The sequence below is a fragment of the Budorcas taxicolor genome, chromosome 5, assembly GCF_023091745.1.
Source record: "Budorcas taxicolor isolate Tak-1 chromosome 5, Takin1.1, whole genome shotgun sequence".
In the NCBI taxonomy this organism is placed as follows: Eukaryota; Metazoa; Chordata; class Mammalia; order Artiodactyla; family Bovidae; genus Budorcas; species Budorcas taxicolor.
Genome location: NC_068914.1, coordinates 85,186,849 through 85,209,714, shown reverse-complemented (window position 1 = coordinate 85,209,714; position 22,866 = coordinate 85,186,849). Strand labels below are relative to the sequence as shown.

General features: G+C 37.2%; 1 protein-coding gene across 1 annotated transcript in view; it reads left to right on the top strand.

Annotated features, from left to right (window-relative positions):
• Positions 1-21,990, top strand: part of LRRK2 (leucine rich repeat kinase 2) — a 213,824-nt gene extending 191,834 nt beyond the window's left edge. Inside the window, exons 45-51 of the mRNA XM_052640501.1 lie at positions 726-919; positions 2,143-2,215; positions 2,995-3,179; positions 17,538-17,690; positions 18,895-19,107; positions 20,920-20,987; positions 21,869-21,990. Coding sequence (XP_052496461.1) covers positions 726-919; positions 2,143-2,215; positions 2,995-3,179; positions 17,538-17,690; positions 18,895-19,107; positions 20,920-20,987; positions 21,869-21,990 — 1,008 coding nt within the window. The remainder of the gene's footprint in view (positions 1-725; positions 920-2,142; positions 2,216-2,994; positions 3,180-17,537; positions 17,691-18,894; positions 19,108-20,919; positions 20,988-21,868) is intronic.
• The last annotated feature ends 876 nt before the right edge of the window (positions 21,991-22,866 follow it).

Sequence of the window (22,866 nt, the reverse complement as noted above, 5' to 3'; positions counted from 1 at the left end):
TAGTTTCTGAGAAAGTCTAGCTTCAAGCTTTGTGTATGTGCATTCATGCTCAATCTTTCGACTCCATGTAGTGTATGTAGCCCTCCAATTTTCAATCATTACCCGCAAGAAACTGGAATGTAATAACAGCACAGATTAATTCTTTTACCAGGCAAGTGATCTGGCATGTCAATCCCACTATCAGTCAGTCATTAGCACAATTTGCCCAATGGTAGGAGTGGGGTAATCTCCCAGCCACTTCTGAACAAGCCAGCTCCCTGTGGGCTGAAGGTAATGAAGGGTGCAACTTTGAGCTCAGCTGAGGGTGGCTGATAGAGGAGATCTGGGCTTGGCTTCTACAAGATGGGTCACTAATTGTATTGGGAAATATAAAGTAAATTTCTAGACTTAAAGAATTTAATATTTTGATAGTTGCTTTGAAATGTGTTGTGCCTAAATATTATTCTTAAGGTTGGACAGTGTTCTTGTGTTATTTTGAGTGAGAAGTAATACTGAAAATGATTTTCAGTTTCTAAATTTTAGCTTCAGGTACACTGTAGACACACATTTTTTTTTCTTTGCCAGTTAACTCATTTACTGTTGCAAGTTAAATAAAATTGTCACCGTTTTTAAAATTAAAAGCAAGAAAATAAAACATTAAATATGTGGATTACATAATTCTGTACAAATTCTAGCCACTTAAGGTAGAACAAAGTCCTTTAGAGTGTGTTTTCTTTTCTTAATAGGAAGTTACTGATAGTAGAATTCTGTGCCTTGCCTTGGTGTATTTTCCTGTTGAAAAGGAAAGTTGGATTGTGTCTGGAACACAGTCTGGAATGCTCCTTGTCATTAACACTGAAGATGGGAGAAAGAGGCATACCCTTGAAAAGATGACTGATTCTGTTACTTGCTTGTATTGCAATTCCTTTTCCAAGCAAAGGTAAGACAGTGAATTTGACCTTGAAGGAGCATTACCTATCTTTTAGTTGACTTAATTATGTGCAAAATTATTACAGTATCAGCACAGCTTGCAAAGTTTTAACATTTTTCCCATTGGTTGCATGTATTAAAGGGAATTGTAGGAGGCCTCAAAGATATTTGTATTTTCCTGTATACAGATCAGGCTGAGGTAGTTAAAAAATAGGTCAGTCATTTTTTCAGGCCTCCAGCCTTGCTCCATTTTAGCTCAACTATGGCTCTAACACTTTACAACTCATGACAGCAATTTACTTTCGTAGGGCTTCTACCAAAAGGAATTCTTATTCTTCTCTGAATGCGTGTAAATCGATAATCTGTTATATGCCTCTAAAGCATGGCACTTAACTACCAGATTGAAAAAAAAAAAACACTTCAGTAAATGAATTCATAAGTTGTTTATAGGTGAAAATGGCTTAAACATTATCAGTTATTGAAATGGTAGAATTTCAGATATGAGTGATAGATTAGTTGCTGTAATATTTGGGGCAGTATGATTTCCATGAGTCATTTAGATTATATGTCATATCCTTCAGTCAGTACCGGAAAATAAATAAGTATTAGAAAAATGTGAAGTCCAAGTTTTGGTGGCTGAATTATAAACTCCATTGGCAATGATCCAAAAATTATTGTTTGGATACTGTCAAAAGTTTCATCAGAGGATGTCAAATAGGCAAGGAAGATTTTATATTTAAAATAATTGCAACAGGGGAGAGGAATTGAACTCAGCTCTGCTGAAATAAAAGATGGGAGAGTTTTCAAACCCTTTAACGAGCTGGTGTAAAAGTGCCTGAGGACTTCAGGGGAGGAAAAGGGTCAATGTGATTAGGCCATCTGTGTTTGCTGATCATTGCTTATTGAAATTGAGCTCCTACTGCCTTACAAAGACTAAGAGAAGGCATGTCATCCTTCCTGATGACATTTCAGAGAAGGCTCCCAAATCCTTGAGAAAGTCATTCTTCAGTTATAAAACTTGCAAGGGTCTAGGAGAAGATCTGCATTTTAAATGGACCGTGAAAGAAGTTACAATTTACGTTTTCTCAAATGAATGTTGTAAGGAAAGGGAAGTCAGGGCCAATAACCAGGAAAAAAACCTGTCTAAAGTTCAGTTAAGCTAGGGGGAATGTGAAGCCATCTTGGTCAATATAATCATTCTTTTTATAACAATTTTGACATTTTTTCTTTTAGCAAGCAAAAAAATTTCCTTTTAGTGGGAACTGCTGATGGCAACTTAGCGATTTTTGAAGATAAAACTGTTAAGGTAAATATTAAACACATTCTGCATCAAATTTTAAATTGTTTTATGTTTGTTCATCAACACCCTCCTTCTGATTATAAACTCCCTGACACTAAGGATCATGTATTCTGCTTTTTATCTTTTCATTGCTTCAGAAAGTCTTGTAGACAATAGATTCTCTATAAGTACTTGCTGATTAACTGTGTATATGAATGAACCAAGGAAAAATTGATAAATGAGATCTGATTTATAATATAGTGTTAGTGATGGAAATAATTCCATTTTTATATAAGTGAAGTAGATAATTTCTCATAAATATATTGTAGAAAAGACAAGGGAAACAAGTTTTAAGTCTAGCTTGCTATCAACCTATTCTTTAATCTTGAAGAAATCATTTGACTTTCTGTTCTTAGGATTCACATTTATCATTAAAGCATTGATTTCTCCACGCTTCATTCATCTGTGGTTCCATCTAGTCATTTAACATCCTACCCATTCATACTCTTTGTTAGCAAAAAAGCTTATTATCTAATGAAAGACAAAGAAATAATTGTAGTAGAATTTTTAGGTTACTGCTGTACAAATTTTGCATGGAGAAGTGAAGAGATTGGTTATAAAGATAACTGAATACTATTTGAATTAAATCCTGTTTTTATAAGCCATTTGAAAAATATATCCTGAATTTTTATTTTTATACCTCTAACCATTTAAGAGGGAAAGTAGTTTTTAGGAAGCTGAAATTTTACACTGTTTCACTCTGTAGATACTCAATTTACTGAATGTGTTTTCTCTTTTTGGCAAAGTGTAAAGGAGCCTCTCCTTTGAAGATACTCAACATAGGAAATGTTAGCACTCCACTGATGTGTTTGAGTGAATCTGTGAACTTAACTGAAAAAAACATTATGTGGGGAGGATGTGGTACAAAAGTTTTCTCATTTTCTGATGATTTCACCATTCAGAAACTCATTGAGACCAGGACAAATCAGCGGTGAGTTATTCCTTTCTGTGCAGCTAACTTAACATTTTATTAATGTTTATTCTTTGTAATCATGTCAATAATACTGTCTGTAATTTCCAACAAAAATCTTTCAAAATGCATACATTATTCTGTTGTAAATGTAAATATTCATTATGAAACTTAGAAAGCACAGGAATGTTTAAAAAATCACCCAGTCTAATAACATTTGGGATAAAATATGAAATCCATAGTAATTTTATAGTGTTTATCAATTTAAATATTTATCATTTTCATTATCTCCATATCAAATTAAACATGGAATTTGAAAGACAATTCATTATTTTACTAAAGATATGAATTTTACACATATATTTTGGATAATTTTCTTTGTTCTTTCTTTTGTTATTGAGGTATTATTGATTTACACTATTATATAAATTTCAGCTATACTACATAGGGATTTGAAATTTTCAAAGATTATATTCCATTTATAGTTATTATAAAATATTGGCTACATTCCCTGTGTTATACAGTATATCCTGTAGCTTATTTTATACATAGTAATTTGTACTTCTTAATCTCCTAACATTATCTTGGCCCTCCCCTCTTTCCTCTCTGCACTGGTAAACACTAGTTTGTTCTCTATATCTGTGAGCAGTTTGTTTTATTCTTTAGATTCTACATATAAGTGAGATCAAATAGTATTTGTCTTTCTTTGACTTATTTCACTTAGCATAATAACCTCTAAGTTCATCCATGTTGTTGCAAATGGCAAAATTTTAATCATTTTATTGGTAGGTATTATTCTCTTATATATTTATATATACCATGTCTTCTTTCTTCATTTATCTGATGGTGGACACTTAGGTTGCTTTCATATCTTGCTTATTATTAGAGTGCTTGTATCATTTCAAATATATATATATATATATATATATATATTTTTTTTTTTTTTTTTTTTTTTTGATAAATACCCAGGAGTGGAATTTTTGGGTCATATGGTAGTTCAATTTTTAGTTTTCTGATGAATCTTCATACTTTATTTCCATAGTGGCTGCACCATTTTCACAACCAATGTATGAGGTTTCCCTTTCTCCACACTCTTGCTAATGCTTGTTATTTGTGGTCTTTTTGATGATAGCCATTCTGACAGGTGTTAGGTAATATTTCACTGTGGTTTTAATTTGAGCTTCTCTGATGATACTGATGGTAAGTGCCTTTTCATGTGTCATTTTGACATTATTAATTCTTCCAGTCCATGAACATGGTATATCTTTCCATCGGTTTCTGTCATCTTGTTTCTTTCATCAGTTTTACGGTTTTCTGAGTACAAGTCTTTTATCTGCTCAGTTCAGTTGCTCAGTCGTGTCCAACTCTTTGCGACCCGATGTAGTCCCCTTCCCCTGCCCCCAATCCCTCCCACCATCCGAGTCTTTTCCGAAGAGTCAACTCTTTGCATGAGGTGGCGAAGTATTGGAGTTTCAGCTTCACCATCAGTCCGTCCAATGAACACCCAGGACTGATCTCCTTTAGGATGGACTGGTTGGATTTCCTTGCAGTCCAGGGGACTCTCAAGAGTCTTCTCCAACACCACAGTTCAAATGCATCAATACTTCAGTGCTCAGCTTTCTTCACAGTCCAACATTCACATCCATATATGACTAATATGACTACTGGAAAAACCATAGCCTTGACTAGATGGACCTTTGTTGACAAAGTAATGTCTCTGCTTTTGAATATGCTATCTAGGTTGGTCATAACTTTCCTTCCAAGGAGTAAGCATCTTTTAATTTCATGGCTGCAGTCACCATCTGCAGTGATTTTGGAGCCTAAGTGAAATCTATCACTGTTTCCATTTTTCCCCTTCCATTTCCCATGAAGTGATGGGACCAGATGCCATGATCTTCATTTTCTGAATGTGGAGCTTTAAGCCAACTTTTTCACTCTCCTCTTTCACTGTCATCAAGAGGCTCTTTAGTTCTTCTTCACTTTCTGCCATAAGGGTGGTGTCATCTGCATATCTGAGGTTATTGATATTTCTCCCGGCAATCTTGATTCCAGCTTGTGCTTCTTCCAGCCCAGCGTTTCTCATGATGTACTCTGCATATAAGTTAAATAAGAAAGTGACAATATACAGCCTTTGACATACTCCTTTTCCTATTTAGAACAATTCTGTTGTTCCATGTCCAGTTCTAACTGTTGCTTCCTGACCTGCATGTAGTTTTCTCAAGAGGCAGGTCAGGTAGGTTTATTCCTTGTTATTTTATTCTTTTTGATGCAGTTGCTAATGGAATTGTTTCCTTAATTTCTCTTTCTGATTGTTTGTTGTTAGTATATGGAAATACAACAAATTTCTGTATCCTGCAACTTTATTGAATTCATTAATGAACTCTACTAGTTTTCTGGCAGTGTCTTTAGGATTTTCTATGTGTAGCATCTTATTTAATTTATATGCAGAGTACATCATGAGAAACGCTGGGCTGGAAGAAGCACTAGCTGGAATCAAGATTGCTGGGAGAAATATCAATAACCTCAGATATGCAGATGACACCACCCTTATGGCAGAAAGTGAAGAGGAAGTAAAAAGTCTCTTGATGACAGTGAAAGAGGAGAGTGAAAAAGTTGGCTTAAAGCTGAACATTCAGAAAACGAAGATCATGGCATCTGGTCCCATCACTTCTTGGGAAATAGATGGGGAAACAGTGGAAACAGTGTCAGACTTTATTTCTGTGGGCTCCAGAATCACTGCAGATGGTGATTGCAGCCATGAAATTAAAAGACGCTTACTCCTTGGAAGGAAAGTTATGACCAACCTAGCCAGCATATTAAAAAGCAGCGACATTACTTTGCCAACAAAGTTCCATCTAGTCAAGGCTATGGGTTTTTCAGTAGTCATGTATGGGTGTGAAAGTTGGACTATAAAGAAAGCTGAGCACCAAAGAATTGATGCTTTTGAACTGTGGTGTTGGAGAAGACTCTTGAGAGTCCCTTGGTCTGTAAGGAGATCCAACCAGTCCATTCTAAAGGAGATCAGTCCTGGGTGTTCATTGGAAGAACTGATGTTGAAGCTGAAACTCCAATACTCCTCATGCTAAGAGCTGACTCATTTGAAAAGACCCTGATGCTGGGAAAGATTGAGGGCAGGAGGAGAAGGGGATGACAGAGGATGAGATGGTTGGATGGCATCACCAACTCAATGGACATGAGTTTGGGTAGGCTCTGGGAGTTGGTGATGGACAGGGAGGCCTGGCGTGCTGAAGTTCATGGGTTTGCATAGAGTTGGACATGACTGAGTGACTGAACTGAACTGAACTGAATTTTCTAAATTTACTGAGGCTTATTTTTTGGCCTAGCATGTGACCTATCCAAGAGTATGTTACATGTTTACTTGAAAAGAATGTGCATTCAAATGCTTTTGAATAGAATGGGCTTCAGTTTATATATATGTAAAATTCATCTGGTATCATTTGTTATTTAAGGCCAGTATTTCCTTATTGATTTTCTGTATGGATGATCTGTCCATTGATGTAAGTAGTGTGTTAAGGTCCTCAACTATTACTGTATTACTATTGATTTCTCCCTTTATTTCTGTTAACATTTGGTTTATGTATTTAGGTTTTTCTATGTTGAGTGAATATATTAACAATTGTTATATCTTTTTTGAGTGATCCCTTGATCATTATGTAATGTCCTTCTCTATTTCCTGTAAAAGTCTTTGTTTTGAAATCTATTTTTCTGATATAAGTATTGCTGCCCAGCTTTTTTTAATTTCCATTTGCATGAATACCTTTTTCTGTCCTGAACTTTCAGTCAGTTTTATATCTGAATTGGGTCTTTGTAGGCTGCAAACATACAAATCTTGTTTCTGTATGCATTTTACCACTCTGTCTTTGATTAAAGCACTTAGTCCAAATTACATTTTAAATAGTTATTCATATGTATGTTCTTTTTGCCATTTTGTTAAATGTGTTGAGTTTGTTTTTGTAGGTGCCTTTTGTTCCTTTCTTTTTTTGTTCTTTTCTCTTGTATTTCGATAAATATCTTTAGTGCTGTTTCAAAGTCCTTTTTTTGTTTGTTTGTTTGTATCTATTACAGACTTTTGGCTTGTCACTACTGTGAGTTATACATGTGGAAATATACATGGAAGAAAATACAAGTCAGAATCTCTCAGTTGTGTCTTGACTCTTTTCAACCCATGGTGTAGCCTGCTAGGCTCCTCTGACCGTTGAATTTTCTAGACAAGAATACTGGAGTAGGTAGCCATTCCCTTCTCCAAGGGATGTTCCCGACCCAGGGATTAAGCCCAGGTCTCCTGCATAGCAGACAGAGTCTTTAACTGTTTTAAGTCGCTGATCTCTTAATTTCAAACACATTTTATCACCCTTGCATTTGTACTCTCCTCTCCTCACAATTATGGTTTTTTGATACCATATTTTACATGTAATTGCTTTGCATGTCTCTTAACTGCTTATTGTGGATATGCATGAATTTACGACTTTTGTCTTTTACCCTTACTACTAGTTCTGTGTGTGGATGCTTTCCTATCTTTAGTACCAGTTTGCCCTTACTGATGAAGTTTTTCAATTTATAATTTATAATTTTCAGTTTTCTTGTGGCCCTTCCTTTATCACTTAGAGAGTTACTTTAACATTTCTTGTGAGGCTGGTTTGGTAGTGCTGAACTTTTTTAGCTTTTGCTTGTCTGCAAAGTTTTTGATTTCTCCATCAACTCTGAATGAGAGCCTTGCTGGATAGAGTATTCTTGGTTTTTAAGTTTTTCCCTTTCATCATTTTAAATATATCATACCACTTCCTTCTGGCCTGCAGAGTTTCTGCTGAAAAATAAGCTGATAACCTTATGGGAATTCCTTTGTATGTTATTTGTTGTTTTTCTCTTTTATTATAATATTATCTCTATATCTTTATCTTTTATTTTAATTAAATAAATAAATAGTGTGTCTTGGTATGTTTGTTTTTGAATTAATCCTCTATGGGACTCTGCTTTCTGAATTTATATATATATATTTCCTTTCCCAGGTTAGGGAATTTTTCATCTGTTATAACTTATATTATGCTCCCAACTCCTTTCTTTCTGTCTCTCTTCTTCTTGGACCCTTATTCACTTTATAGTGAATATTATTGGGCTTGATGTTGTCCCAGAAGTCTCTTAAATTGTCCTCATTTCTTTCATTATTATTATTGTTTTCTGTTAAGCATCATTGATTTCCACTACTGTTTCTTCCAGGTTATTGATTCATTCATCTGTATCATTTAATCTACTATTGATTTATTCTAGTACATTTTAAATTTCACTTATATTCTTTATATCTGTTTGGTTGTTGTTTGTATTTTATAAATCTTTGTTAAAACTTCTAATGTCTTGCTCTGTGCATCGATTCTCTTGAGTTCTTTGATCATTTTTATGATCACTACTCTGAACTCTTTCTCAAGTTGATTGCCTAACTCAGCATTACTTAGCTCTTCTTCTAGAGTTTTATCTTGTTTCTTCATTCGAAACATGTTTCTCTGTCACTTAATTTTGCCTAAATTGCTTTTTTATATTAACTTATCTGGTAGGTTGGTTATGTTTCCTGACTTTGAAGAACTGGCCTTATGCAGGAGACATCTTTTGTTCCCAGCAGTGTATTCCCCTCGCATCACCAGTGCTGTATTCTCTACAGGTTCCCCCATGAGGGCTGCAAAGGTCTTTCTGTTGCAGCTGACGGACCATGTGAGCAGTCGGCTAAACTTGGTTGGCCTCTGGTCCATTTTGTTGCTCAATCTTGCCTTGTATGGAGGCTGAGATGACCTCTGGTTTGTGGTACTGGGTTACCAGGCATCTGACTGTGGAACTTTCGGGAGCTCTGGACTTTTGCTGGGTTATTGGTGGGTGGAGTCAGGGTCCAGAAGACCTAGGGGCTGTTGCCTGCCCGCCAATGGATAAAACTAAGTCATGGAGCTAGTGTGGCTTACTGGCAGGCAGAACCAAGTCCTGGATTCTTGTTTCAGGGCTATGGAGTCCCAGAGCATGTTGTTGGTGGGTGGGACTGGTTCCTGAAATATCTGGCTGTGTGGCCTCTGGTTTCTTGAAGCTTCTGTTGGCCTGCTGGTGTCTGTGTCCCCGGGTAAGCTGCAGTTGCCTCCTACCCCAGCTTCTGCCTTCTATTCCAGACTATGTGGTGTGTGCCCTTTAAGTGTGAATTCTCTGTTCTCCCCAGCCCTCTGGGACTCCCGAAAGTAAGCCACACTGCCATTCAATACCAGATGCTCTGGGGGCTCATCTTCCTGGTGCATGACTTCTGAGTTGGAGAGCTTGAATTGGGTTTTGAACGTCTCACTCCTTTGGGAGTGCGTCTGCAGTTGTAACTATTCTCCTGTTTGTGAAGCTCCTACTTGGGGGTATTGGATTGGACTATATCATGACCCAATCCCTTCTGCCTCTCTCAATTTGATTTCTTCTTTGTATTTTTGGTTGTAGAAGATCTTTTCTGGTAGGTTCTAGTCTTTTTTTAATCTATGATTGTTTTTCAAATTGTTGTGATGGTGTGCCGGTGAGAAGAGGTCGACTCAGGGTCTTCTCCTCCACTTATCTTGCACACTTGCCCTGTGGATAATTTTAACTATTGATTGTAGGAAATGAACCTTAGGAATTAAGTCCTCTCTAGAGTTGATAATTATGCAGACATTTCCTCAAAAGAAAAGTTAGTGTTACCAATTTTAAGCAGAATAAAATAAAATATAAACCTTGTTCCAATTTGTTGTTTCAGTTTTTTAAATTGTGTTTTAACCAAAGCATTGCAGTTAGTTCTTATTCATCATATTCCTCAGTGAGAAGCAGTGTAGTGTTTGGATAAGAGCATAGATTGTTATTTGGCTTTGTCATGTATTGGTTATGTGAACTTGGCAAACTCTTCTCAAATTTTTGGTCCTCTAACCTGAGGATGGTAATGTACCCTGTCTCAAAGAGATACTTGAAAAACTAAAGAATAAAAAGTAATATAAGGAACTTGATATGAGATCCAGCACTTGGTAAGCTCTCAATAAATGTTAGATAATTATCATGGTTATTATTAGCTTTAAGTGAGAAATCTTTATCTCAGGGCATATCCTAGTTTTTCAACATCCATCTAATTGCCCAAGACTGAAACTTGGGAAAAATCCTTCATTCTTCTGTTTCTAACTCTTTATCCACTTTACGCTCTTCTTGACTCTCAAATACTTATACTTCTTACTGCTTGATTGCTGCTACCATGGGCCAAGCTGCCATCTACCATCAAAGGCCTGGCCATTTTAACAATAGCAGAGAGTTCTCAAACCTTTGATTGTCTTCCCTTCAATTCATTCCCAGCATTCAGGCAGAAGGATTGTTCTAAAATGCAAATCAAGCTGATGCCACTCTCCTGCTTAAAAGTGATCAGGGTATTCCAATGTCCTCTGCATGAAGTCCAAGTTCCTTGAGATGACTTACCAGACTTTCATGATTTAGTCCTTGCTTATCTCTGTAGATTGATATTTTGCAACCTCCTTACCCTCTGTGCCTTAGCCAAAATGAATTTGTCTCAGTTTTGATGATAGCATGCTCCCTTTCACTCCAGCCTTTACATATGGTTCTTTGTTTTTCTGAATGACTACTATGCCTCTTGTCTATAGTCTAAGAGTCACTTCTGGGTGGCTGTCTATGATCCCACCTGTGGTGTTTAGGTGCCTTAGATTTGTTTTTCTTCCATTGTATTTGTTATTTCCCCTCAGAATAGCTGTCACAAAAGTTTATAAATGTACTTTTAAAAATAACTTTCTCAATACCACTAGACATACTGCTTCTTAATTGGCTGCACATTAGAAGCCACTAGGTAGCTAAAAATAATCTGATGCCCGGAACCTACCTCAAAGCAATTAAAGCAGGTGAATTAAGACTGGGGTGGGTCCTCCATGTTTGTCTCCCAAGTGATTCTAAAGTGTGGTCAGAGTTCAGATACACTGCTATATATGGTAAGTTCTCATGCATGAGGATTTTCTATTATTTTTTTTCCCAGAGATTTGTTTCCTCAGTTCAGTTAGTTCAGTCACTCAGTCGTGTCTGACTCTTTGTGACCCCATGAATTGTAGCACACCAGGCCTCCCTGTCCATCACCAACTCCTGGAGTTCACTCAAACTCATGCCATCCAGCCATCTCATCCTCTGTCGTACCCTTCTCCTCCTGCCCCCAATCCCTCCCAGCATCAGAGTCTTTTCCAATGAGTCAACTCTTCACATGAGGTGGCCAAAGTACTGGAGTTTCAGCTTTAACATCATTCCTTCCAAAGAACACCCAGGACTGATCTCCTTTAGGAGTGAGTGACTGGTTGGATCTCCTTGCAGTCCAAGGGACTCTCAAGAGTCTTCTCCAACACCACAGTTCAAAAGCATCATTTCTTCGGCACTGAGCTTTCTTCACAGTCCAACTCTCACATCCATACATGACCACTGGAAAAACCATAGCCTTGACTAGACAGACCTTTGTGGGCAAAGTTCTGCTCTTCAAAATGCTATCTAGGTTGGTCATAACTTTCCTTCCAAGGAGTAAGCATCTTTTAATTTCATGGCTGCAGTGATTTTGGAGCCCCCCAAAATAAAGTCTGACACTGTTTCCACTGTTTCCCCATCTATTTCCAAAGAAATGATGGCACCATATGCCATGATCTTCGTTTTCTGAATGTTGAGCTTTAAGCCAACTTTTTCACTCTCCTCTTTCACTGTCATCAAGAGGCTTTTTACTTTCTCTTCACTTTCTGCCATAAGGGCGGTATCATCTGCATATCTGAGGTTATTTATATTTCTCCCAGCAATCTTGATTCCAGCTTGTGCTTCTTCCAGGCCAGCGTTTCTCATGGTGTACTCTGCATATAAGTTAAATAAGCAGGGTGACAATATACAGCCTTGACGTACTCCTTTTCCTATTTGAAACCAGACTGTTGTTCCATGTCCAGGTCTAACTGTTGCTTCCTGACCTGCATAGAGATTTCTCAACAGGCAGGTCAGGTGGTCTTGGCATTCCCATCTCTTTCAGAATTTTCTGCAGTTTATTGTGATCCACGCAGTCAAAGGCTTTGGCATAGTCAATAAAGCAGAAATAGATGCCTTTCTGGAACTCTCTCAGATGCTGGCAATTTGATCTCTGGTTCCTCTGCCTTTTCTAAAACCAGCTTGAACATCTGGAAGTTCACGGCTCATGTACTGCTAAAGCCTGGCTTGGAGAATTTTGAGCATTGCTTTACTAGCATTTGAGGTAGTTTATTTCCTCAGTTCAGTTCAGTTCAGTTTAGTCGCTCAGTCGTGTCCGGCTCTTTCAACCCCATAAATCGCAACACACCAAGCCTCCCTGTCCATCACCAACTCCCAGAGTTCACTCAGGCTCGCGACTGTAGAGTCAGTGATGCCATCCAGCCATCTCATCCTCTGTCGTCCCCTTCTCCTTCTGCCCCAATCCTCCCAGCATCAGTGTCTTTTCCAATGATTCATGAGGAGGCCAAAGTACTGTAGTTTCAGCTTTAGCATCATTCCTTCCAAAGAAATCCCAGGGCTGATCTCCTTCAGAATGGACTGGTTGGATCTCCTTGCAGTCCAAGGGACTCTCAAGTCTTCTCCAACACCACAGTTCAGAAGCATCAATTCTTCAGTGCTCAGGTTTCTTCACAGTCCAACTCTCAAATCCATACATGACCACTGGAAAAACCATAGCCTTGACTAGACGAACCTTGGTCAGCAAAGTAATGTCTCTGCTTTTGAGTATGCTATCTAGGATGGTCATAACTTTTCTTCCAAGGAGTCAGTTCAGTTCAGTTCAGTCGCTCAGTCGTGTCCGACTCTTTGCAACCCCATGAATCACAGCACGCCAGGCCTCCCTGTCCATCACCATCTCCCGGAGTTCACTCAGACTCAAGTCCATCGAGTCCGTGATGCCATTCAGCCATCTCATCCTCGGTCGTCCCCTTCTCCTACTGCCCCCAATCCCTCCCAGCATCAGAGTCTTTTCCAATGAGTCAACTCTTCTCATGAGGTGGCCAAAGTACTGGAGCTTCAGCTTTAGCGTCATTCCTTCCAAAGAACACCCAGGGCTGATCTTCTTCAGAATGGACTGGTTGGATCTCCTTACAGTCCAAGGGACTCTCAAGAGTCTTCTCCAACACCACAGTTCAAAAGCATCAATTCTTCAGCACTCAGCCTTCTTCATAGTCCAACTCTCACATCCATACATGACCACAGGAAAAACCATAGCCTTGAGTAGACGGACCTTAGTCGGCAAAGTAATGTCTCTGCTTTTGAATATACTATCTTATTCCTTATTCCAGGAGTAAGCGTCTTTTAATTTCATGGCTGCAGTCACCATCTGCAGTGGTTTTTAAGCCCAGAAAAATAAAGTCTGACACTGTTTCCACTGTTTCCCCATCTATTTCCCATGAAGTGATGGGACCGAATGCCATGATCTTCATTTTCTGAATGTTGAGCTTTAAGCCAACTTTTTCACTCTATTCGTTCACTTTCATCAAGAGGCTTTTTAGTTCCTCTTCACTTTCTGCCATAAGGGTGGTGTCATCTGCATATCTGAGGTTATTGATATTTCTCCCAGCAATCTTGATTCCAGCTTGTATTTCTTCCAGTCCAGCGTTTCTCATGGTGTACTCTGCATATAAGTTAAATAGGCAGGGTGACAATATACAGCCTTGACGTACTCCTTTTCCTGTTTGAAACCAGTCTGTTGTTCCATGTCCAGTTCTAACTGTTGCTTCCTGACCTGCATAGAGATTTCTCAAGAGGCAGGTCAGGTGGTCTGGTATTCCCATCTCTTTCAGAATTTTCCACAGTTTGTGTGATCCACACAGTCAAAGGCTTTGACATAGTCACAAAAGCAGAAATAGATGTTTTTCTGAAACTCTCTTGCTTTTTCGATGATCCAGAGGATGTTGGTAAATTGATCTCTGGTTCCTCTGCCTTTTCTAAAACCTGCTTGAACATCAGGAAGTTCACAGTTCACATATTGCTGAAGCCTGGCTTGGAGAATTTGGAGCATTACTTTAGTAGCATGTGAGATGAGTGCAGTTGTGTGGTAGTTTGAGCATTCTTTGGTATTGCTTTTCTTTGGGATTGGAATGAAAACTGACCTTTTCCAGTCTTGTGGCCAATGCTGAGTTTTCCAAATTTGCTGGCATATCGAGTGCAGCACTTCACCGCATAATGTTTCAGGATTAGAAGTAGCTCAATAGGCATTCCATCACCTCCACTAGTTTTGTTCGTAGTGATGCTTTCTAAGGCCCACTTGACTTCACATTCCAGGATGTCTGGCTCTAGATGAGTGATCACACCATTGTGATTATCTGGGTCATGAAGATCTTTTTTGCACAGTTTTTCAGTGTATTCTTGCCAGCTCTTCTTAATATTTTCTGCTTCTGTTAGGTCCAGACCATTTCTGTCCATTATCGAGCCCATCTTTGCATGAAATCTTCCCTTGGTATCTCTAATTTTCTTGAAGAAATCTCTAGTCTTTCCCATTCTGTTCTTTCCTCTATTTCTTTGCATTGATCGCTGAAGAAGGCTTTCTTATCTCTTCTTGCTATTCTTTGGAACTCTGCATTCAGATGTTTATATCTTTCCTTTGCTCCTTTGCTTTTTGCCTCTCTTCTTTTCACAGCTATTTGTAAGGCCTCCCCAGACAGCCATTTTGCTTTTTTGCATTTCTTTTCCATGGGGATGGTCTTGATCCCTGGCTCCTGTACAATGTCACAAACCTCATTCCATAGTTCATCAGGCACTCTATCAGTCAGATCTAGGCCCTTAAATCTATTTCTCACTTCCACTGTATAAGCATAAGGGATTTGATTGAGGTCATACCTGAATGGTCTAGTGGTCTTCCCTACTTTCTTCAATTTGAGTCTGAATTTGGTAATAAGGAGTTCATGATCTGAGCCACAGTCAGCTCCTGGTCTTGTTTTTGTTGACTGTATAGAGCTTCTTCAATTTGCCTTGATTCATGGACCTGACATTCCAGGTTCCTATGCAATATTGCTCTTTACAGCATCGGACCTTGCTTCTATCACCAGTCACATCCACAGCTGGGTATTGTTTTTGCTTTGGCTCCATCCCGTCATTCTTTCTGGAGTTATTTCTCCACTGATCTCCGGTAGCCTGTTGGGTACCTACTGACCTGGGGAGTTCCTCTTTCAATATCCTATCATGTTGCCTTTTCATACTGTTCATGGGGTTCTCAAGGCAAGAATGCTGAAGTGGTTTGCCATTCCCTTCTCCAGTGGACCACATTCTGTCAGACCTCTCCACCATGACCCACCTGTCTTGGGTTGCCCCGCGGGCATGACTTAGTTTCATTGAGTTAGACAAGGCTGTGGTCCTAATGTGATTAGATTGACTAGTTTTCTGTGAGTATGGTTTCAGTGTGTCTGCCCTCTGATGCCCTCTTGCAACACCTACCATCTTACTTGGGTTTCTCTTACCTTGGACGATGGGTAGCTCCTCACCGCTGCCCTTCCTGACCTTCAACATGGGATAGCTCCTCTAGGCCTTCCTGAGCCCACACAGCCACCACTCCTTGGACGTGGGGTTGCTCCTCCCAGCTGCCACCCCTGGCCTCGGACATGGGGTTGCTCCTCCTGGCCGCCTCCCCTGGCCTCGGGTACGGGATGGCTCCTCCCGGCCACCACCCCTGACCTCAGACGCGGGGTAGCTCCCCCTGGCCTAGCATGTGGTAAATATTTGGTTAAACGTATTCTCACTTGGGCTTCCCAGGTGGTGCTAGTGGCAAAGGACCTGCCTCCCACTGTAGGAGATGTAAGAGACACGGGTTTGATTGCTGGGTTGGGAAAATCCCCTGGAGAAGGAAATGGCAACCCACTCCAGTATTCTTGCCTGAAGAATCCCATGGACAGAGGAGCCAGGCGGGCTATAGTTTATAAGGTTGCAAAGAGTTGGACATGAGTGAAGCAGTTTAGCAGACATGCACATTCTTATTCTGTAATTTCCACTTTTAACCAATTTAAACAGGCCTGAAGATATAAGAAGAAAAGCCCCCTCCCCTCCTCGCATTCTTGTATTTTACATAGAATGTTATGAGGTCATGGTATGAATTAGCCCCCTAAAATTCCCTTTAAGATTTGGAATATAGGTGATTTACTAGATAGAATGGCCATAAATATCAGGCTCTCAAAGATATTCATTTTCAAAAAGAGATTAGGACCCAGTTTCACATACACTTGGAAATATCACAGGCACTTCTCAGAAGTTGTCACCCATTGTCTAATATCTCTCTCCCATTAAGCAGATACCATGGTAAGGAAACAGGGTAGTGTCAGGACATACTAATGAATATGATTTTATATTTAATAATATTTGATGCTGGGAGGAATTGAGGGCAGGAAGAGAAGGGGATGACAGAGGATGAGATGGCTGGATGGCATCACTGACTCAATGGTCGTGAGTCTGAGTGAACTCTGGGAGTTGGTGATGGACAGGGAGGCCTGGTGTGCTGTGAATCATGGGGTCACAAAGAGTTGTACACCACTGAGCGACTGAATGGAACTGAACTGAACTGAGTATTACTATAGATTATTATTATATATTTAATGCATCAGTTTTGGAAAAAGGTATGACTGGTCTGTTTCAGTAAGTCAGGGAAGAATTTGAGAGGAGCTGACATTTAAATTAAGCCTTGAAGTACAACTTGGAGTTTGCCATGCAGATGGGGCCTTTGGTTGCCAATCTGTTTATGAAATGCCAAAAATACTAGGTTGGAAGGTAGATGTTTAAAAATGTCTGCCATTTTCCTTTATTTTCAAAGGGGAAAGAAAAATGACAATTTGCTTTCTAATATTTGGATGACGGTGTGGATTTTTTTTCCCCTGTGGATTTTTTTCCCCATACCTTGACTGGCTTGTGTTGAGGCAGATATATTTTAATATTTGAAGACTGCCACTAAGGTGGATTTAAAGGTCTTACGATTTTAAGTGTAAATGGGTGACCCTTAATATCCCAGTCATTCTTGACAATATGGATTTTTTTGCAGTATTATAAAGTTACAGATATTACTATGATTTTCTTAGAAATCAAGATACTTTACATATTCAGATAATATGATATTCTATAGATAACCAGATAAAACTGAAATTAATAAAATAGGAAACAAATTTAAATTTTATTATCAAGGAAGAAATATGAAATATGAAGTAACCAGAAGTAGGTGAAGTATCAAAGTATGTTGTTCAGAATGGTTAGGGGATAATATGAAATAATTGTTTCTTTTTCAAAATAGTGTTAATCCTTTATATGCATTAAGAGCTAATATGAAGTTGTATTACATTTTAAAATAATAAAAAAATTAAATGACATTATTTTCTTTCCCTCTAGATTTTCTTATGCATCTTTCTGTGATTCCAACATCATAGCAGTGGTGGTAGACACGGCTCTTTATGTTGCTAAGAAAAATAGCCCATTTGTGGAAGTGTGGGATAAGAAGACTGAAAAACTCTGTGAACTAATAGACTGTGTGCACTTTTTAAAGTAAATTAATATTTTTTAAATTTATTTGATTGTGGAAAGAGTACTATGGGACCTATCTGCTTAACAAATTTTTAAGTGTGCACTGTGTTGTTGAATGTAGGTACAGTGTCATTGATTCTTTATTTCATGCCTGTAAGAGCTGTCCTTGCACTTCAGATTTCACAAAGGGAGAAATTATGGCTTATTTTTCTTCCTTTATACTTCTAAATAGATAAATGTTAAAAAATTCAGAAACAAAATCATTAATAATTTTTGGCACCATCTGTTGGTATCCAGCAAATTTCATCTTTGTAAAAAAAATAGAATCATAACAGATATGGTTTCCTCAAGGTATTACAAAGAAAAAGTCACAAAACAATATAAAATATGGGTGAAAAATGTGCTAGACTGACCAGGATCAAGAGTGTAGGAGACTTCACATCACCCACATAACTGTGTGCTGCTGCTGGCATCCAGGGCCATCACCAGTCTTATTTGCTAGCTACTATATACTTTTATTTTGGTTTTACTGTATAGAATTTTTTTTATCTTCTGGAGAACATTTTTATTATATACCATATCCATAAACTGAGATTTCAAAATTTACTAACACTTTAGTTTTTCTCTGGATGATGAGGAGATTTCTGATTGGAAGACTTGACAGTTCTGCCTAGTAAGAGGTCCTTTCCTGGAGTTCTAAAATTGTAAGAATTTTTTGCTTCTGGATACCTCATTTTTGTCATGAATTATTCATTAGCTCAGGGAAAAATTCAGTGATTTGGATTCATATCTTTTACATGTAGATGACTATAGTTTTTATTTTCTTTTATAACTTTTAAACTTCATAAAAAATTTTGAAACGAATACTTTTTTCTTTATATTGAGCAGATACTATTCATTTTTTGCTGGATTGCATAGGTTTGTTATATATAAAAATTATATTCATCTTATTTCAGAGTTTCTTGAATTTAAGAGGCAATTGTTGTGTTATCTTTGATAATTTATGCTTTAAGTAGCAAAATGTGGCTCTTTGACATTCTATATTTAGCAAAATTAGTTTCATATAATTTTAATGATATGCAGTGAATCTTGTCATGTATTCATAATCCAAAATGTTGTATATATATATATTTATGTGTGTGTATATCTGTATGTATAGTCACATTTATTTTATCTCTTTATTTTTGAACAAAAAGGATTAACGCATGCTTTCATTATGGTTTAGGGAGGAACTGGTCCGAGTAAGCAAGGAATTGAAACACAAGATGTCTTATTCTGGGAGAGTGAAGACTCTCTGCCTCCAGAAGAACACTGCTCTCTGGATAGGAACTGGAGGAGGCCATATCTTACTCCTTGATCTTTCAACTCGTCGAATTATACGTATAATTCACAACTTTTGTGATTCTGTTAGAGTCATGATGACTGCACAGTTAGGCAAGTTTACTTCCTTTAAATCTTTTATCATATTCTCTTAAGACTATAAGAATATGTTTTTTCTTCACTTCTCAACATTGTATGAAGTGTCTCAGAAATTTTGAGTAGGGGCCTTATAAGCATGAAGTGAGTAGATGTTTTTAGTCCCATAAGAGAAGCAGGCATTGCAAGTGAACACTAAATTTAGGTCTTACTTTCTCTCTTTTCTTTATAATCAAGGCAAAAAATATATGTTAAGCATTTTTTAACTTTTTGACAAAGAAATTTAAGCAGATGACTATTTTGATCTTAGTTTAAACTTTCTACCCTTGTTAAGGAATACCATTTAGTTTTTCTTTCTGTAAATAAATTTATATTTTTGTACAGTATATATTGCTACCAGTGTATATTCTTATAGCAATATATACTTCATAATCTATATACAAATATTGGAAAATCATGTTTTATTTACTTTATGTTTTCTGTTGTTCCTACTTTTCTACTCAACTATGAAAAAAATCATGATAGCACATGATGCTCACACTTAACTCTTATTATCACTAGTTATTTGCTTTAAGGAATAGGCTTAGTATTTATACAGAGTTGATCACAAAAATTGGGTTAAGTTCTATAAAACTAGAGTTTATGTAACTTTGGGGCTTCCCTGGTGGCTCCACAGTAAAAAGAAAAATCCACCTGTAATGCAGGAGATGTGAATTTGATCTTTGGGTCAGGAAGATTCCCTGGAGGAGACCATGGCAACCTGCTCCAGTTGTTGTTTGGGAGATCCCATTGACAGAGGAGCCTGGTGGGCTACAATCCGTGGGGTCACAAAAGAGTCGGACATGATCTAGCTACTAAACAACATCAACGGATGTAACTAGCAAATGAATAATAAAAATGTTGGAACAGGATGAAGACAACAGTAAACTCCTTTTACAGGAATGTATTAAGGAGAGACCAATGTTTCTCTTCAGTCTCACAAATTTCCCATGAATAGGTGTCAGAGTTGCATGAAATTTAGAATTACGGGCTCCTCGTGACTGACGACTGCCAGGACACTTGTCCATGCAAGCAAAGTAGTAGGCGGATGAGGGGTTGTCTCTCTAGTCTTACTCACCAAGGTTGTTGTAGCCTTTAATTTGTATGCACTTGGTATCCAAATGGTTGTTCATTACTGACATTATAGGGCAATTTCAATGGGTTTAATTGATTTTTTAAATTATTTAAACATAATATACAATATATGGCTTGATCTAGCTTCAACTCAGTTCTCTCACCCTTGTCTTTTGCCGTATTCTTCTTTGCTCTTTCTGCTCTAGAAGAAAGTTCAGCCCCTCTTAAATACCATGCTTCATCCTACCTCAAAGTTTTGTGTGTGCTGTTTCATTCTGCATAGTTAACTTAGTTACTGTTTAGTAACTAATCTCATCACTAGACCATAAACTCCATTTGTCTCTCTTTAATACATTCCTGTAAAAGGAACTTACACTATCTCTTTCATATATAGCTTGTGTTGGAGGAGTAATATATAACTATTGAGCCCATTTTGCAGCGAGTTTAAGCTGTTTTCTCAGATTCGCACAATAAGAATCATAACAAGAAGGTAGATCAAATTTTCTAACTTTAAAAACATACTGGTCACCTTGCAGAGTATTTTTTGTTCATCACCTTGCAGAGTATTTTTGTTCAAACTCAGTTGAGGGATCTCTTAAGTAGTGGAATTGTAAGTTAATTTCCAAGGTATTTATGTCTTAAAATATGAACTATTGTACTCTTTAAGGTCCAACTTATTATATTGTTTTAACAGAACTGTTTTATTTTTTAATAAAGGAAGCCTTAAAAATGTCATGCTGGTTTTGGGGTATAACCGGAAAAGTGCTGAAGGTACACAACACCAAAAAGGTAATGTTTAATAGGATACTGTATTCCAAGCAGACTGAAATGACATGAATGATTATAACATATTATGTTTTTATACCTTTAAGGTAAATATTACATATGCATACAACTTTAGGCATTTTTAATTGATAGCTTCATTATAGTTCAAATAATTTAGATATAAATCTTCAAAATTAAGTATTAGTGATTTAGCAGTGTAATATATTTTTCAGGTGAAGTAGAGCTAGCAACCACTATTAAATGAGAACTAGCTCAAACCCAACATGGGTATTTTTCCTTAGATCTTACCTACTCCATATTATCCAAATCATAGTCTGATTTTGATAAGTGTTTGAAAAGGCTTTTTTCTTTCAGAAAATGAAGCTTTATGTTACTAAAGGTCCATTCTTAAAATTTAGTAGTTAGTTCTATAATGTATCTTAAACACTTTCCAAATATAATTTCTTATAAATGGTAATAATTTAATGTTACTTTTATATGCATATGTGTATTGTGTGTGTGTGTGTGTGTGTGTGTGTGTGTGTGTGTGTGTGTGTGTAGTCCCAGGTGGCACTAGTGGTAAAGAACCAAGATGCCAGTGCAGGAGAATTAAGAGATCCAGTTTCAATCTCTGGGTTGGCAAGATGCCCTGGAGGAGGGCATGGCAACTTGCTCCAGTATTCTTGCCTGGAAAATTCCATGGACAGAGGAGCCTGGAGGGCTATAGTTCATGGGGCCAAAAAGAGTCAGGAATGGCTGACCACACACACACACACACACACACACACACACACACATATATATACACACATACACATTGGTCCAACAGCTAAATATAAATTAACAAAAGATAAAAATGTTTCATGGCAGATCTTTGTAACATGATTTGTTTTTAAATTTTCTAGAGATACAATCTTGCTTGTCTGTTTGGGACATCAATCTTCCACATGAAGTGCAAAATTTAGAAAAACATATTGAAGTAAGAAAAGAATTAGCTGAAAAAATGAGAAGAATATCTGTTGAATAAGAGGGATACTGGAAATCTTTATCTTTGGATAGAAAAATGGTTATCTTCTTTTGTAAATATCTTTAAAACATGTTTATGTATAAAAAGAATAATTTCTACTACTTGCTGTTTGCTAATGTGTATATGAAGGAATGTTTATAGATTTTATTTTGTAAAAATGTACAAAATTGTTACCAGTGAAAATATATTTTAAAGAACTATTTTAAATGTAATATTTCTTATATATCCTAATTAAGTTTATGGATTAAGTAATAAAAGGAAATCTAAAAAGTACTTGATTGTAGTACTCATACTGAAATTTACAAAGTGGATAATTTTTTGTTTTGTTACTCATAATGAAGGTTATGTTTATTTTGCATTCTGTGATAAGACTGGTCTATTGCTGGATTACCATCTAGATATTCTGCGAAGTAGAATAAAAATATTAGAAAAGTTTAACACATTCCTTCTTAGATTGCTTTAAAATGCAGTTATCATATATACTTGTATATAGTCATTGAATTTGCACTAATGAAGCCCTTTGCTGGAACATGAGTTATTTTTGTTGCTTATGTAAACAGTGCATCTCATACAACTTCACTTTATCTAAAACAAAATGCCACAAAATGTGCTGATAAGAAACTAACATGTTGTCAAAATCCTCCTATCCAAGAAAGATGTAGCTATTCTCTTTCCTATATTGTAACTCTGTCTTCAAATATGAAATCATAAAGTTTTATAATTGATGTAAATAAAATGTACAGTCCTTCAAGTGATATTATTATATTTTAATTTTGATTTTAAGTGCTAAACCATACCACTGACTACTTGTTCCCAATCTTCGTCACTCCAAATATTAGTACTCACCTTCTTCCTTAATTTGTGACCTGCAAATTC